General features: G+C 48.7%; 1 protein-coding gene across 1 annotated transcript in view; it reads right to left on the reverse strand.

The window, feature by feature from the left end:
• The window catches only part of adgrv1 (adhesion G protein-coupled receptor V1), a 306,098-nt gene that overhangs the window by 226,761 nt on the left and 61,641 nt on the right, over positions 1-17,696 (reverse strand). Inside the window, 12 exon segments of the mRNA XM_080765672.1 lie at positions 1,130-1,373; positions 1,562-1,684; positions 2,541-2,968; positions 4,661-4,884; positions 7,685-7,811; positions 10,165-10,440; positions 11,911-12,034; positions 12,951-13,114; positions 13,506-13,692; positions 14,716-14,904; positions 15,846-15,972; positions 17,560-17,592. Of these exon segments, the coding sequence (XP_080621798.1) occupies positions 1,130-1,373; positions 1,562-1,684; positions 2,541-2,968; positions 4,661-4,884; positions 7,685-7,811; positions 10,165-10,440; positions 11,911-12,034; positions 12,951-13,114; positions 13,506-13,692; positions 14,716-14,904; positions 15,846-15,972; positions 17,560-17,592 (2,246 nt within the window).

The raw sequence follows: 17,696 nt of genomic DNA on the forward strand, positions 1-17,696 counted from the left end.
GTGTGTGTGAATGTGCATGCCGTACGCGTAGTGAGTTTGAGTGAGTTAAGCCATTCTGACCTGAGATCAGATTAAAAAAAAACGTCTTCTACATCCTGACAGTTTTCTGAAAAAGCCATGTTTCTATGTCAGTCGTTCTTCAATTTTTTTTAAATAGCAGACCTACAAGCTCCTATGAGCTTGTAGATCTGCTATTTTTCTTAATATACTTTTTATCCCACGATTTTGTAACCCATTTTTCACCCCTGTGTCAATCATCTAATGTGATCCTGGGCTCTACACACCCTCCTCCAACCTAGTCCCCATATATGGGGGACATGGGAGAGCAACGGACTTGAACTCATGCATCCTTCATGCCTGAGTGTCCAAGTTGCTCCTTTACACCTGACAGGGGGAGTTTCCCTGGTTGGACGTAGCGCGTGGAAGGAACACGTTATTCCAACCAGTTCCTTTCCCCTCCATCAGGCGCCCCCGGCTGGCCAGGGGGAGGCAGTTTAGTGACCAGGATTACTGCATTTTTTTTGTGAGGGTACCTGATGGGCACTGATGAAAAGGAGGAGGAAACACGCCGCCAGCACCCACAGCGTCCCGAGCGGGAATCGAACCCAGGACCTTCTAGCTGTGAGGCGACAGCACTACCAACTGTGCCACCGTGCCCCCCTAGTAAACTATTCTTAAACTGTTAAGCATAACCGTAACCTCTGCAAAAACCTAACTCTATTCCTAAACGTAACCTCAGTAAACTATTCTTAAACTGTTAAGCATAACCGTAACCTCTGCAAAAACCTAACTCTATTCCTAAACGTAACCCCAGTAAACTATTCTTAAACTGTTAAGCATAACCGTAACCTCTGCAAAAACCTAACTCTATTCCTAAACGTAACCCCAGAAACAGTATGCCTATAACCCTAAACTTATTTCTAAACTTATGCGCAGTTAAATCAAAGGAAATAAAGGGGGCGAGCGTGCGTTCCGGTTACCATTCAGAGTAGAAGTCATAGTTTGAAACCCATTGAGGTCATTACATTTTGGCACTTTTGTCACTTTAATAAGTTATGAGATATTGCCCCCCCCCCCCCCCATTGTGGCCACAGGGGGTACTGCGCCCGGGGTGCTATTTTCGACTCACCGTCAGCGATGGCCCCTCCCCCCAGGCTCCCGGGCCCTCCGGGCATCGGTGTCCCGTCCAGGTAGAAGCGGACAGCGCCGCCGTCGTCCACCGCGACGATGACCTGCGTCCACGCGTCCTCCTCCACGGACCGCCTCCGGGCGGTGGCCGTCAGCGCCACCTGGGGGGCGGAGCCCACGTTGGCCCCGCTCCCCACGGCCGTGTAGCACAGCGAGACGGTCACGTGGGACTCGTCGGTGTGCACCTGTTGTTGGATCCATCGATTGGACACATTGTTAACAGGTGTGGCAAAAAAAGGTATACGGGGTTGTGCCAATAATGTAATAAACACTGCAAATCTATAGGGATATGCACCGAAATGCAGGCGTGTAACTCTGAGAGTGTATAACTCGCAGCACAACATTTTGTACACGGGCGTTCCTCTAAAATCACCTTAACTCCGTAATACAAGGTCCCGTTCCCGTTGCCTTTGGAGACGATGAAGCCGTCCGTGTCCGGCCGCGGCACCAGCCAAGCCGAGAAGGTGAAGTTCCCCCCCAGGGGAGCGGGCGCATCCTAAATTGGCAAACGATTGTCACACCAGATTGTCAATGATTTCATTGTGTTTTTTTTGGTGGCATTGAACATTGCCACCAAATAGGCTTTTATAGGCTTTGCAAATGGCACTGGTCAGATGTGGCAAATAACTTAAATATACAATTGCATAAGGTTACGCTTAAAAAAAAAAAGGCGGAAATAGCTGCTACAAGTCTAAATAAAGTGTTGTATATCTGCCATTTCTGCTTTGTTTCTAAACTTGAAAATACATGCAAATGATTGTGACGATTACTCACAATAATTAAGATTATCTCAAATAATTTAACCACTTATTTAACCATTATTTGAAACTCAAATTGTTGAAAAATAGCAGGTCTACAAGCTCATAGCACACAGAGTGCTGCGCTATGAGCTTGTAGATCTGCAATTCTTGAAAACGTGGCACAAATCTTTGAATATATATTCTTTCACAGCGAATGTTTTTTAAACTCATATCTATGTGCTTCTGACTAGAACAACAACATAATGTTGTCAGACGGGGGTCCTCGGCCTAATACAGATAATCCTGGGGTACTCGGCATGAAAAAGGTTGAGCACAACTGACAAAGAAACATGTATAGACTACTGTGGTCTCAGGTCTCAATGGGCCTCAATGCATGTTGGCTCACTGGAAACACCTCTTAACCGGTTTTGGGTTGGAACCCCTTTTGGTGTCAGCATTATGCTATGCTTTAGCTATTTTTGAAAAATCGAAACTACGACTGACACACAGAAACACAGCTACACCCGGTGGGTCTCAAGACGACCGTTCCGTAAAAAACAACGGCGGTGGCGACGGGGCGGCGCGGGGGGGGGGGGGGGGGGCGACTCTTACCTCGGGGGAGACGCGGCCGTACGCCCCCGGGCGGCCGGAGAGGAAGCGGGCGTCCGTGGCCGAGTGGCGCCGGCGCTCGCGCGGCCTCAGCTCCGCGTCGCCGGGAGACCCCGGCGGGGGCCAGGAGGCCAGGAGGACGAGGTCGTCCATGGGAGCCGGGAGGCCGCCCGGGAAGCTCGCCGACACGATCTCCCAGGCCACGCTCACGTCGTTGAACGCGCCCTGCCGCCGGAGGACGGTGAAGGACGCCACGTTGTCGCCGCCGTCCTCGCCGTCCTCGCCGCCCTCGACGTCCTCGGCCACCTCCTGGTCCAGGTCGTCCTCGGCGATGGCGAAGACGCCGAACGGGTCGTCGTTGAAGGGGACGAGGACCGAGGCGCTCAGGGAGGCCTCCGCCGCCAGCTTGCCGCCTTCGCCGGGGTAACCGCCTGTGGTATCATACGTCCAGCGACGTTTCATGTTATGAGTCGCGTTCGCAGAAACTATACGCATTTTATGACCGACAAGGTGAACCTATTTAGAGCTGCATACAGCCCCCCATTACGGGTGAATTATTACAAAAAGAGAGTCTGCGGTCTTTCAATGTGTTTTACTCCTGTCATGTCATACTTGTGGGGTTTATTTAGGAGAAGCTGTTAATGCCACCATTTGTTATTTTTCAACTCCTGTATTTAAAAAATGCTTCTGTGAAAAAACAAGTTATATATATATATATATATATATATATATATATATATATATATATATATATATATATATATATATATATATATATAAAAAAAGAGAGTTCTCCCGAAGAAGCCTATATATAGGGGTGGCAGTGCTAGTCACAGCTCTTCTGCGACTTCTGCTCTTCCAGGCTCTCTTGAGAAACCTCATGTTCAGCTTTAAAAGCAGACTCGATGAGTCACGTAATAACGTGATTAAGGTGCCGACTAATCCTAGGTTTAGCACTGTTAGATACCGAAACATTGGTATGAGTGCCTCTTATAGATTATTTTTTTTACGAGAGATTCTGAGAGTCTTATGAACCAATGTATTTATTTGTGACTGTTTTGTATGTTTTTAATTGTCGTTTGTCTTCCACTGGCTATACGGCTGTCAATAAAGTTTTCATATATATCACGTAGATCTGCTATTTCTGAATAAACTGTGGAAATGTATATAATCACATCACACACCTAAACCGGGCGCCAGTGTTGTTTTTGGCAGCAAATTTCTATTTTAGTTTATTCATAGTCTTTTGGACTGAAACTTTTAGTCACATTTGAGTCACCTGGAATGTCTTAGTGTCAGTCTAGTTTTAGTCGACTAAATGTCATGAGATTTTAGTCGACTGAATCTACAGTTGATTTAGTCGACTAAAATGTATTTTGGCGGGTCTTGTTGCCGTCGTAATGAGTGTTTTTACACTTGCAACCAAGTGTAAAAATGACTTATACTGGATCTCTTGTCCACTAGTCCCTTCCTAACATTTTAGTCTAGTTTTTATTTGTCGACGAAATTGTCAGTATATTTAGTCTTAGTTTTTTGTCACCGTAGCTTAGTTTTACATTTAGTTTCCATTTGTTTTTGTCAGTGAAAATAGGTAGTCGACGGACATTTTTCGTCTTAGTTTTAGTCGACGAAAACAGCACTGCCGGGGCGCTCACCTGAGACGTTGAGCAGCCTGAGGACATAGAACTCACCTGAGACGTCGAGCAGCCTGAGGACATAGAACTCACCTGAGACGTTGAGCAGCCCGAGGACATAGAACTCACCTGAGACGTTGAGCAGCCTGAGGACATAGAACTCACCTGAGACGTCGAGCAGCCTGAGGACATAGAACTCACCTGAGACGTCGAGCAGCCTGAGGACATAGAACTCACCTGAGACGTTGAGCAGCCTGAGGACATAGAACTCACCTGAGACGTTGAGCAGCCTGAGGACATAGAACTCACCTGAGACGTCGAGCAGCCTGAGGACATAGAACTCACCTGAGACGTTGAGCAGCCTGAGGACATAGAACTCACCTGAGACGTTGAGCAGCCCGAGGACATAGAACTCACCTGAGACGTTGAGCAGCCTGAGGACATAGAACTCACCTGAGACGTTGAGCAGCCTGAGGACATAGAACTCACCTGAGACGTTGAGCAGCCTGAGGACATAGAACTCGTCGAACTCGGGCAGCCCCTCGGAGACGGCCTCCAGGACGATGGGCTTGGTCTGCTGTCCCGTGGCGAAGGTGACGGAGCCCGACGCGTTGCGGAACTCCTGGCCTTCCTCCAGGGGGGTCAGCGAGTCGTTGGCGTACAGCCGCCAGAACACCGTCACGTCTCCAAAGTGACCCCTGGCACGGAGGACACTGTGGGGGACAGTCACAGAGGGTCAGGCTCAGGCCTCAACTGCACTGGTTCACCAGTGAAACACTAGAATGCATTTAAAAAAGAAATTCTACCGTTCGTTTTTAAAGCTCCAAGGTGGCCTGGCACCGGAATACATTTGTGACCTGCTTTCTGCACCTCCAGCCTCTTGCTTTTCCCCTCAACGAGCCAAAAAAACCCAAAGGCGACCTAAGGGGCCTTCTCAGTAATTGCCCCCGAACTCTGGAATAGTCTCCCACTACAGATCCAATCCAGCCCAACCATCGACAGTTTCAAATCCTCCCTAAAAACTCACCTTTTCTCCATTGCCTTCAGCTCCTAGTTCTGTGAAACATACCTTTTTGTAATTAGTAGGCAATTTTTTTGTTTCATGTTCCTTAAAATGTTGTTATATTGTATTTTTCTTATATGAAGTATTGCCAGACGTTTACATTTTAATTTTGTATTTTATGATGTAACTTTTATTATGGAAAGCACTTTGGGTCAACTTCTGTTGTTTTTAAATGTGCTATATAAATAAAGGTGACTTGACTTGACATCATGCACGTTTACAGGTGTAAAAAAAGAGTTTTATTTACTCTAAGCACAAGCTATGCTCCAGATCGAGCCGTCAGAATCTTCCCCTTAAAAACACCCGCTCCGCCACACGTCCCAGACTCTTCCCCCTTCTGGCTCCCAAACGGAGGACCAAAACGTCCCATTGCAGTTAGAACTACAGACTCACTCCCCGGTCTTCTGCCGTAATCTGAAGACTCCCCTTTAGCACTTACCGTAGCACATACCGTAGCACATACCGTAGCACTACGCAAATACCACTTAGATGCATTTGTTGACATGACGTCCTATAGTTTATATAGTTTCAATGTACAGATTATTGCCTTTTAAAAAAATATATTGTACCGTTTACTGATGCTAGGTTCTTGGTAGCCTCGATACCCAGGCTTTCATTTCGTCTGCGCGAAAAATTAAAGCGTGGATTTACGCATGGGGCTGCACTGGTCTAAAAGTGGGAGTCAACCCTTCCGTGTAGGCGTCGCTCCAAATGACGTGACGTCAGGGCTCTGAGCGGTGTGTGCACACCTCAAAATAACACCGTGAGGAAATCATTAGAATGGATTATTACGGCGACGGCGATCTAAGATGGACGATCCAGTGCTGTGCTAACAACACAGCTAGCTAACCCGGCTAACGCGAGTAGCATTACGGGTCGCTCCATCGAATGCAACTATAACAGCACAATCGGCAATGGCGGCAAGTGTCGGTATCAAAATTAGGCTTCGGCAATGGCGCGGAAAACAGTCAAGTGGCTCGGGATGAAGAGCGTCCTGCTAAATGCCTGCATGGTCTGCTAGGAGGCTGAACCAGAGCGTCCTGCTAAATGCCTGCATGGTCTGCTAGGAGGCTGAGCCAGAGCGTCCTGCTAAATGCCTGCATGGTCTGCTAGGAGGCTGAGCCAGAGCGTCCTGCTAAATGCCTGCATGGTCTGCTAGGAGGCTGAGCCAGAGCGTCCTGCTAAATGCCTGCATGGTCTGCTATAGGAGGCTGAACCAGAGCGTCCTGCTAAATGCCTGCATGGTCTGCTATAGGAGGCTGAGCCAGAGCGTCCTGCTAAAGGCCTGCATGGTCTGCTATAGGAGGCTGAGCCAGAGCGTCCTGCTAAATGCCTGCATGGTCTGCTATAGGAGGCTGAGCCAGAGCGTCCTGCTAAATGCCTGCATGGTCTGCTAGGAGGCTGGGCCAGAGCGTCCTGCTAAATGCCTGCATGGTCTGCTAGGAGGCTGGACCAGAGCGTCCTGCTAAATGCCTGCATGGTCTGCTAGGAGGCTGGGCCAGAGCGTCCTGCTAAATGCCTGCATGGTCTGCTATAGGAGGCTGAGCCAGAGCGTCCTGCTAAATGCCTGCATGGTCTGCTAGGAGGCTGAACCAGAGCGTCCTGCTAAATGCCTGCATGGTCTGCTATAGGAGGCTGAGCCAGAGCGTCCTGCTAAATGCCTGCATGGTCTGCTAGGAGGCTGGGCCAGAGCGTCCTGCTAAATGCCTGCATGGTCTGCTAGGAGGCTGGACCAGAGCGTCCTGCTAAATGCCTGCATGGTCTGCTAGGAGGCTGGGCCAGAGCGTCCTGCTAAAGGCCTGCATGGTCTGCTAGGAGGCTGAGCCAGAGCGTCCTGCTAAATGCCTGCATGGTCTGCTAGGAGGCTGAGCCAGAGCGTCCTGCTAAAGGCCTGCATGGTCTGCTAGGAGGCTGAGCCAGAGGCGTCCTGCTAAATGCCTGCATGGTCTGCTATAGGAGGCTGGACCAGAGCGTCCTGCTAAATGCCTGCATGGTCTGCTATAGGAGGCTGAGCCAGAGCGTCCTGCTAAATGCCTGCATGGTCTGCTAGGAGGCTGAGCCAGAGGCGTCCTGCTAAATGCCTGCATGGTCTGCTAGGAGGCTGAGCCAGAGCGTCCTGCTAAATGCCTGCATGGTCTGCTAGGAGGCTGAGCCAGAGCGTCCTGCTAAATGCCTGCATGGTCTGCTAGGAGGCTGGACCAGAGCGTCCTGCTAAATGCCTGCATGGTCTGCTATAGGAGGCTGGACCAGAGCGTCCTGCTAAATGCCTGCATGGTCTGCTATAGGAGGCTGGACCAGAGCGTCCTGCTAAATGCCTGCATGGTCTGCTATAGGAGGCTGAGCCAGAGCGTCCTGCTAAATGCCTGCATGGTCTGCTATAGGAGGCTGGACCAGAGCGTCCTGCTAAATGCCTGCATGGTCTGCTATAGGAGGCTGAACCAGAGCCTTACTAGAAGTCGTTGGTGTGGCCTTCCTCCACAGACTTCTCCGCGGGGTCCAGGGAGAAGATGCCGTTGGCGTCGTCGTTGGCCTCGATCACCACCGTGGCTGTGTCAGCTCCATATACCACGGCATCACCTGGGGGCACGCACGCACACACGCACACACACACACACACACACACACACAGACACAGCAGACACAGACAGACACACGCACGATGAAATATGGAACATTGAGCTATGACTATATAGACGACGTGTCCTGATTTCTGTGATGTTTGGAAAAGATCTGTAGGAGCAACATAAAAAAAAAGCTCCATTGGACTGTCAAACTGTCTGCTATACACAAGTGTCTGACAATAAATTCAAAGTGACAATGGCAACTTTGATGGGGCAGTTGATTGCATTGTTTGAAACATAGCCTACCGTAGAAGGTTTTCTTCATTTCCTGAAATATATATATATATATTTTTTTTTTTAGATTTCCTGACAAAAGGAACATTTGGGAGTTTTCTGCCCAACAACGGAGATAATAAGCGGACGTGGCAACCGCGCCAGCGCAGTGGTCTCTCTTTGTGTCTCAGGAAGCTTTGGAGTCCAGTTAATTAACCCATTTTCGGCGGGGAGCCCCTTTTGTATTGGTGTTAGCATTACGTTATGCTTTAGCTATTGAAAAATAGCAGATCTGGTGGCGCGCTACACTACGACCTACGCTTGTAGGTCTGCTATTTTTGAGAAATCGAAGAACGACCGACATTAGAAACAAGACATTTTTTTAAATCTGATCTCAGGTCAGAATGGGTTAAGGATCTGCGGAGGCCCCCCCCCCACCCCCCCCCCCCCCCATCCCAGACACACAATACCAGGGATTAGGAGGGCTTCCTGTGTCACCGAAGTCGCCGCTAAATTAAGCTAGCGGCTCCAGTGTTACGGAAATGACTGATAAGAACATGGAGAGAAAGCTCAACTAGGACAGTGGTGGAAAAGGTACAAGTATCAATAGCCTACAGTATATAATATACAAATACTCTGTTACAAGTAAAAGTCCGAACAGTACAGTACAGTACAGTACAGTACAACAGTATTGATTTCAAAATGTACTTAAGGTACCAAAAGTAGAAAGTAGTCATTATGCAGATTGTCCCATTGTACAAGTTTACAGCAGGTACTGTACAGTCGCATTGCCACTGTACGTGTTGTGCTTGTAGAATACCACTAAATATAAGTCTATTTTAAAATAGCCAAAGTATATTATGTGTTGGTTATTTTGTAATAACAATCAAAATCTACAAAGTAACAAAGTCATCTGTTAACTAGCAATCTACAAAGTAAATAGCACGTTTTGCAATAATTGTATAGTGCAGTAAAAGTACTACGTTGTGGATGTAGTGGAGTAGAAGTATTGAAAATGTAGTATAGTCCAGTAAAGTAAAAAAAAAACACCTCGACATTGCACTTAGGTAGAGTACTTGAGTACATGACGTGTACTTAGTTACTACTTAGTTACTTTACTCATTACTACAGGCATCCATACCAGTGTTGTTTTTTGGCAGAGAATTTACATTTTAGTTTTAGTCACAGTCTCTTGAATCATTTTCACTTAGTTTTAGTCACATTTTAGTCACCCGGAATGTTTTAGTGTTAGTCTCGTTTTAGTCGACTAAATATCATGAGATTTTAGTCGACTACATCTACAGTTAATTTAGTAGACTAGAATGTATTCTAGTGGGCCTTGATGCCGCCGTAATGACCGCTTTCGACACAAGCTGAAGCTATTTCCAGCATGCAAACCAAGTGTAAAATGTGGATCTCTTGTCCACTATAGTCCCTTCCTAACATTTTGGTCTAGTTTTTATTTTGTCGACGAAATTGTCAGTACATCTAGTCTTAGTTTTAGTCGGCAGAGCTTAGTTTTCATTTAGTTTTCCGTTTAGTTTTTGTCAGTGAAAAAAGGTAGTCGACGGACATTCTTCGTCTTAGTTTTAAAGTCGACGAGAACAACACTGCATCCTACGCTATGCTAGAACGCTTGTAGACGTGCTACATTTAGCGTGACGCTGTAGTACGATCAAGTCAGAGCATAAGACGAGCGCCGAGGCGTGGGAGGGTAGCGCCGCTCACATGCTCTGGATCAAGCAGGGCATTTATTTACGAAAACAAAAACAAAAAAACCCACTAATGGAGATACAAGGTTTCTGGCCGACAGCGACACTATTCATTTAGCCCATTCTGAACGGGAACCCATCTTGGTGTTAGCATCATGTCGTGCTTTAGCTATTGAAAAATAGCAGATCTACAAGCTCATAGCGCGCCACCGAGTGGCGCGCTACGAGCTTGTGGGTCTGCTATTTTTTGAAAAATCGAAGAACGACTGATTTTTTTTTAGAATCTGATCTCAGGTCAGAATGGGTCAATCAGACCAGTGTGTGTGTGTCCAGTGGAAACCATCGTATGAATCTGATCTCAGGTCAGAACGGGTTAGCTCTGACCTGTGGCGTTGTAGAGGACGATGTAGAAGGGTTCGTCCGTCTCGGGGACGTCGTCGTCCTCGGCGACCACCGACACGTTCTTCGTCCACTCTCCCACGTCGTACACCAGCTGCATCGTCAGCGACTCGTTGCTCGCCGCCGCCGCCAGGTCGCCCGGCGTGGCGTCGCCCACGTACTCCACGCGGTACATCACCGTGGCGACAGAGTCCACCCGCCCCGCCCTGATCACGGTGAAGTTGGCCACGCCCCCCTCCTGGATCCATACGACCGCGGGTTCTGAGAAGGGAGACGACATGAGAGAGAGAGGGAGAGGGGGAGGGAGAGGGAGAGAGATGGAGGAGAGAGAGGGAGAGAGGGAGGAGGGGGAGATGGAGGAGGGGGAGATGGAGGAGAGGGAGAGGGAGATAGAGAGAGGGAGAGGGAGGGGGAGAGGGAGAGGGAGGGAGAGAGGGAGGAGGGGGAGATGGAGGAGGGGGAGATGGAGGAGAGGGAGAGGGAGATAGAGAGAATGGAGGAGAGGGAGAGGGAGATAGAGAGAGGGAGGGGGAGAGGGAGAGGGGGAGAGATGGAGAGAGATGGAGGAGGGGGAGATGGAGATAGAGAGGGAGAGGGAGAGGGAGAGGGAGAGGGAGAGATGGAGAGAGATGGAGAGGGGGAGATGGAGGAGGGGGAGATGGAGGAGGGGGAGATGGAGGAGGGGCAGATGGAGGAGAGGGAGATAGAGAGAGGGAGAGGGAGAGGGAGAGGGAGAGGGAGAGGGAGAGGGAGAGGGAGAGGGAGAGGGAGAGGGAGAGGGAGAGGGAGGAGGGGGAGGGGGGGAGAGGGAGAGGGAGAGGGAGAGGGAGAGGGAGAGGGAGAGGGAGAGGGAGAGGGAGAGGGAGAGGGAGGAGGGGGAGGGAGAGAGAGGGAGAGGGAGAGGGAGGAGGGGGAGAGAGGGAGAGGGAGAGGGAGAGGGAGAGGGAGAGGGAGAGGGAGAGGGAGAGGGAGAGGGAGAGGGAGGAGGGGGAGGGGGGGAGAGGGAGAGGGAGAGGGAGAGGGAGAGGGAGAGGGAGAGGGAGAGGGAGAGGGAGAGGGAGGAGGGGGAGGGAGAGAGAGGGAGAGGGATGGGAGAGAGACAGAAAGGGAGATTGAGAGAAGGACAAAAACGTTAATGATTGTGATTCCAAATGATCTCCCACAGCTTCTGAAGGACCATTTAACGCTTTAGATTCAGTTGTTTTGAGTACACATGACAATATTGTTTCACACTTCCCCCACGATGGAAACAAGTCTGCTGGCTTTCTTGTGTCTGAATCCTCTGTATCCCTTTTGAATTCATTTGAAATAAATTATTCAATTATTAAATTAAATCGATCATTTAATCAATCAATGTTCAAACTACAACAAAGACGGCGATGCATCGGGTCCAAGCTGGTGCGCCGACTGCGTCAAATAACTTGGACATTTGTCGGTCATTTGCTTAACCCATTTTGGGGGCGGGAACCCCTTTTGGTGTTAGCATTACGTTATGATTTAGCTATTGGGAAATAGCAGATCTACAAGCTCGCAGCGCGCCACCGAGTGGCGCGCTGCGAGCTTGTACATCTGCTATTTTTGAAAATTCGAAGAGCGACTTGACGTATAGAAGACATTTTTAGAATCTGATCTCAGGTCAGAATGGAAAACTGTCAGGAGGTAGAAGACCTTTTTTTTTTTAAATCTGATCTCGGGTCAGAATGGGTTAAAACTATGAGAGGTGTTTTTTACCGGCAAAGTAGATGGGGTCGTCGTTCTTGTTGACGTTTAAGGTGGCATTGAGGTGGTCTCCCAGCCGCGCTCCTCCAGTAGCGTTCAGCAGGGTGATGGTGAAGCTCTCCATCTCCTCTGGGATCTGCATTCACGTATACATTATACACCAAACCAAACAAAACAGAACAATGTCATGTAGGCGATTTACAGTATATACTGCAGCATACATTGTTCTCTCTGATGTGTCAAATATATAGAGGGAGACAAAGAGCACACAGTGCACATGTAGCCAAAGGTCAAGTGCATTAGGTATCGAGGGTTGAAGTGGTTAAATGACCTGAAAAGGCCTTTTTTTTTTTTTTTACAATAGAAACGCTGGCCACTGGTTTGCATTTCTATTGTAGTGTACGGGCATGGATTGTGTTATGGTCTTCAAGGTGTTTTTGTTGACCAGTGAGGAGATCCTGTAAAGGAATCTTGCTCTTTGATTGACTTTTTTGATTACGTTGGTGGCCATTTTATCACCGGAAAGATTGGCCTCCAGGATGGAACTATAGGTAGGTAATTTCATATTTTCATTTACGTGTGATAATGTTGTCACCCACTCTAACCAAGAAGCCATCTGCCCTGCCTTGCTGGGATTACTATTTGATCCGAAGAGAATGGATTCAGTTTTTCCCAGGTGTAAAGAGATAGTTTGTTATCAGCGAGCCAGGTGCAGATCCTAGTTCAGAGCTGAGGGCCTTTTCAACCTGCAGTTTGTTCCTGTCCGAGACCAGCAGTCATCTGCGAACAGGAACAAGTTGCAGTCACAATCTGATGTCATGTCGTTTACATATATTTGACCTGCAAGCTCATAGCGCGCCACTCGGTGGCGCGCTATGAGAGCTTGCAGGTCTGCTATTTTTGAAAAATCGACTGACACGGAAACGTAGCTTTTTTCAGAAAACTGTCAGGATGTAGAGAAGACTTTTTAGAATCTGATCTCAGGTCAGAATGGGATAAGCAGGTCATTGGCTATAGGCTCCCTCTGCTCTATATAGGGTTTATACTGTAACCTGGTCAGGTACGGAGAACAGGGTGATGTTCTTCAGGTGCTCTCCGTCCTCGAAGACGACGTCTCCCCGGACAGGGTGCACGTCTCCGGTCAGGGCGGGCTCCAGCGCCCAGGAGACAGACACCCGTCCGAAGCGGCCCCCGGTCCTCGCCACTGGATACACCGCTGTGTTATATGCACGGAGGGAGGAGGAGAGCCATTATGGTATACCATTTTTATTTGATAAAAAAAAAAACGCGTGTGGAATTGACTGTGGATTTTAGTCAATGACTATACAGTAAATTGACTTAGAATTTTTTTTGGGGGGGGGGGGGGGGGGTTTCCCTGCATTTTATCGCTAGGTTGAAAGTAGACTGACAGGATAGGGGAAGAGCGATGGGGGGGGGGGGGGGGGGAATCGGGAGTCGAACCCGCGACACGCCGTCAGGCCAGCCCAGACTAGGCTGTGACTGAACTAAATCAACGTGTGCCGTCCAAATGAAGTGTGTTGGTGTGTGTGTGTGTCTGTGTGTGTGAGGACGGCGTGTGTGTGTGTGTGTGTGTGTGTGCTGCACACCTGGGCGTGTGTCGTCGTGTGTCCCCGTGGCCTCGTCGACGGCGCGGCTCAGAGCGGGCCGCGGGAAGTGGACCACGCCGTGCGGGTCGTCGCTCTGCCTCACCGTGATGCTCACCTCCCGGTGGCCGCCCAGGCGACTGGCCGGGGTGCTGTGGCTGCTGAGGACCACCGAGAAGGTCTCGTCCAGCTGCGCGCGCACACACACACACACACACACACACACACACACACACACACTTTTACAATAAACATTCATACCAGTGAGAAGAGCGCGGTACCTAGTGCTACTGAAGCTGGGGTTACATAACATAGCAGCATAATTATGCAGTTTTGAGACTCATCAAGCCGACACATATACATTTATACATCAAGTTTCTCCGTATAGGGCATGAAAAGTGTATAATCACGGGCCACCACTACAGAATAACTCACTTATAGCTCCACCTTAGGTTTAGTTCAACGACACACGCATGCAATCATTATAGTCAAACCTGCGGTTTATACATACTTGCTTTCTTAAATTTAACCCGCGAGGGTTAAACACATCCATTAAAGGATTGTGTATCACTGGTTTTCTTTCAAAAGATTTCACAGGACTTTTTTTCGTGTCATCCTTTTTTAGCGCTAAAAGGAGAATTCCATACTAAAAGGCTTTCTTATACCTTTCTTTGTAGTTGTTACGTCCCCACCAAAGAGGTCCAGGTGTTATTTTGCGCAAAAAAGCTCCTTTATTGGCTATTTCCCCTACCATAAGCCCTCAATTAATTGCATTGAATGGGAATTGAATGGGGCTATGGGGTGTTGTGCTAATTCGAGTTATTTCCATTGCTCAAAATTATAATTTCTTTGTATATATCCTCTCTTCATAATGTAAATAATATCCCAAGCCGCACACTTTACTACTTATTTCGATGGAAATAAGCGAACTAGCATAACACCCCATAGCCCCATTCAATTCCCATTCAATGCAATGCAATTCATTGAGGGCTTGTGGTAGGGAAAATAGCCAATAAGGAGTTTTTGCACAAAAAAAACACCTGGACCTCTTTGTTGGTGACGTAACGACTACAAAGAAAGGTAAGAAAGATAAGAAAGCGTTCTAGCATGGAATTCTCCTTTAATGTCAGACTGCACCGCGTGCCGTTTTACCCGTCCAACAACCGAATAACGTGTTCAATAAAAATCAACAAAACCCAATGCCTCTCCATACCTCCGGCACGCCGTCGGGCCGCGCCACCAGCGCCACCACCACCTCCCGCTCGCCCGGCTTGAACTCCAGGATGCCCGTGGCGCCGTAGAACTCGGCGTTGCCCGCGGCGGGCGTGACGGCGTAGCGCACCAGCTGCTTGAGCAGCTGGCCCTGGGCGCGCACCACGTGCAGCTCCACCGCCTCCCCTTCCTTTACAGGGCAGAAGGGGGCGACATTCTGGTCACACCTGGGGTTTCTGAACGTTTTTTTTTTTGCTCTTTTTTTAAAGGTATATTCAGTGATTTCACTAAAAAAAACCTTAGGTTTCGTTTTTGGCTAGGTGGCAATTAAGCCTTTCATCCAATCAGGATAGAGAGCCAAAAACGAAACCTAAGGTTGTTTTTTTTTGACCCCCAGGGGTTAACTGGGATACAGGGAGGAACTCCTTATATGGTCAGCACACTCTATAGTAGAGAGGATTATCACAACAAAACAAAAAAATAAGTGATCTTTGAATTAAGTGAAATCACTGAATATACCTTTAATTATGACTATTCGTAACGGGGTTCTCAAAGGGAGGTCGTTGACATCGACCAGCTGATCCATTCAGAAGTTGGCCGTTATAACTTGGACCGGGAACCCCCTTTTGGTGTTAGCGTTATATGTGCTATGCTTTAGCTATTGGAAAATAGCAGATCTACAAGCTCGTAGCGCGCCACCGAGTGGCGCGCTGCGAGCTTGTATAGTTCTGCTATTTTTGAAGAAATCGAAGAACGACTGACACGGAAACATGGATTTTGTTCCGAAAACTGTCAGGATGTAGAAGACACTTTTAAGAATCTGATCTCAGGTCAAAACGGGTTAATTTGTTTGTATCTACGGACATATTCGGCCCCCCCTAGAGGCTATAGGGTATACGCCATCAGCCAACTACTCCAACGGGGGTCCCCGGGTCCCACTTTGAGAACAAACTGCTATAGCACACACTTCCACGGTCCCAGCAGATGATAACATGAAGTCATATATACAGACAGTTCTATATAGTGTTTTCATTTGAGGGGTGGTCTTACGCTGATGACCCATGAGGGTCCTAACATACGGTCACATACAGACAGTTCTATATGGTGTTTTCAGTTGAGGGGTGGTCTTACGCTGATGACCCAGGGTCCTCTGGAGTACGGAGAGAACTCAAACACCCCACCTGGGTCGTCGTTCTCCACGATCACAACCTGTCTGCTGGTGAAGCCTGCCTTCAACACCTGGTTCTCCGCGTTAGTCCTGCGCACACACACACACACACACACACACACACACACACAGACAGACACACACACACACACACACACACACACACACACACACACACACACACACACACACACACACACACACACAGACAGACACACATGCACACACAGACACACACACACACACACACACACACACACACACACACACACACACACACACACACAGTTAGTTTCCTTGGTCACGACACAATGTCCAAACGACTTTGTATATGTATTTAAATCACTATATGTTTCTCCTTTCCTAAAAGGTGAACGTCATAATTACCGTGGCCCGCCGTGCGTTTACATTTCAGGGAATTGAATGCACGGCGCGTTCCAATCGACCTATATACTGCATTATTTAGAGACAGTCGCAAGCTCTTGTCAATGCATGTCGTCGTGTCGATACGTACTAGACCACGCACACTCCAAGTCTTAGCCACTTTCACTTCACTTTGTTTAACCCATTTTGGGGGCGGGAACCCCTTTTGGTGTTGGCATCATGTCGTGCTTTAGCTATTGGAAAATAGCAGAGCCACAAGCTCGTAGCGCGCCACTCGGTGGGTTAACGTGGAAACATGTTAATCAGCAGCATTCCTTTGTATTGTGCTCATGGTCATTCAGCGCTGCCTGCCTTGCCGGCCCCGGGCGGCCCATATATGCTTAACCCATTCTGACCTGTGATCAGATTCACACGAGGTTTCCACTGGACACACGCTGGTCTGATTAACCCATTCTGACCCGAGATCAGATTCTAAAAAATGTCAGTCGTTCTTCGATTTTTCAAAAATAGCAGACCTACAAGCTCGTAGCGCGCCACTCGGTGGCGCGCTATGAGCTTGCAGATCTGCTGTTTTTAAATAGCTAAAGCATAACGTAATGCCAACACCAAAACGGGCCCCCGCCCAGAATGGGTTAAAGGCCTTTGCTGTTTAGACCACTCTTATTAACCGTGTCAATCAACCCCCACTCCACCATCTCTGCAGGGGTCTGTGTGTGTCCGTGTGTGTGCGTGTGCGTGCGTGCGTTGAGAGGAAACCTCAGCCAAGAGGAGCACCACAGAGCAAGTAAATTAGAAACAAACACAGGACAGGATTGAAGAGCACTCCAAACAAGCGGCCCTCTTGCATGCACACACCGAACAGTGGCGCCATTTCAGGGGTGAAATGCACAAAAGAAGATTCTCCGTTTACTAGCCATCCCCACACACACACACACACACACACACACACACACACACACACACACACACACACACACACACACACACACACACACGACCTTTTTGCTCAAGTAAAGTATTTCCACGTTGGTGCATTGCTGCGCTTTTACTTGAGCAAACCGTTCTCATTCCTCCACCTCACCTCAAGTCCATGCACGGCCATGCCACCACCACCACCACCACCACCACCAAACCACCACCACCACCAAAAAGGCCCCAGAAGAGCTCCTGAAGTGGGCCCTTCTCTGATAAACAAAGCCCCTGGTTCACACGCGGCACACAAAGGAGAGCCATGCAGTGGGGCTCGCTAGACACACACACTCTCTCTCTCTCTCTCTCTCTCTGCCTACTTACCCGAAGTACACTATAAAGCGTGCAGTCTTCACTCTGCAGCCCCGCCGCGTCGTCGTCGTGGAGGTGGGAGGAAAGAACAGCCTCCGTTCTCATCATCGTCACAACTTCACACGCATTCTAAGGTTCTAAGGTCTGAC

The sequence above is a fragment of the Protomyctophum bolini genome, assembly GCF_963924005.1.
Source record: "Protomyctophum bolini genome assembly, chromosome: 6".
In the NCBI taxonomy this organism is placed as follows: Eukaryota; Metazoa; Chordata; class Actinopteri; order Myctophiformes; family Myctophidae; genus Protomyctophum; species Protomyctophum bolini.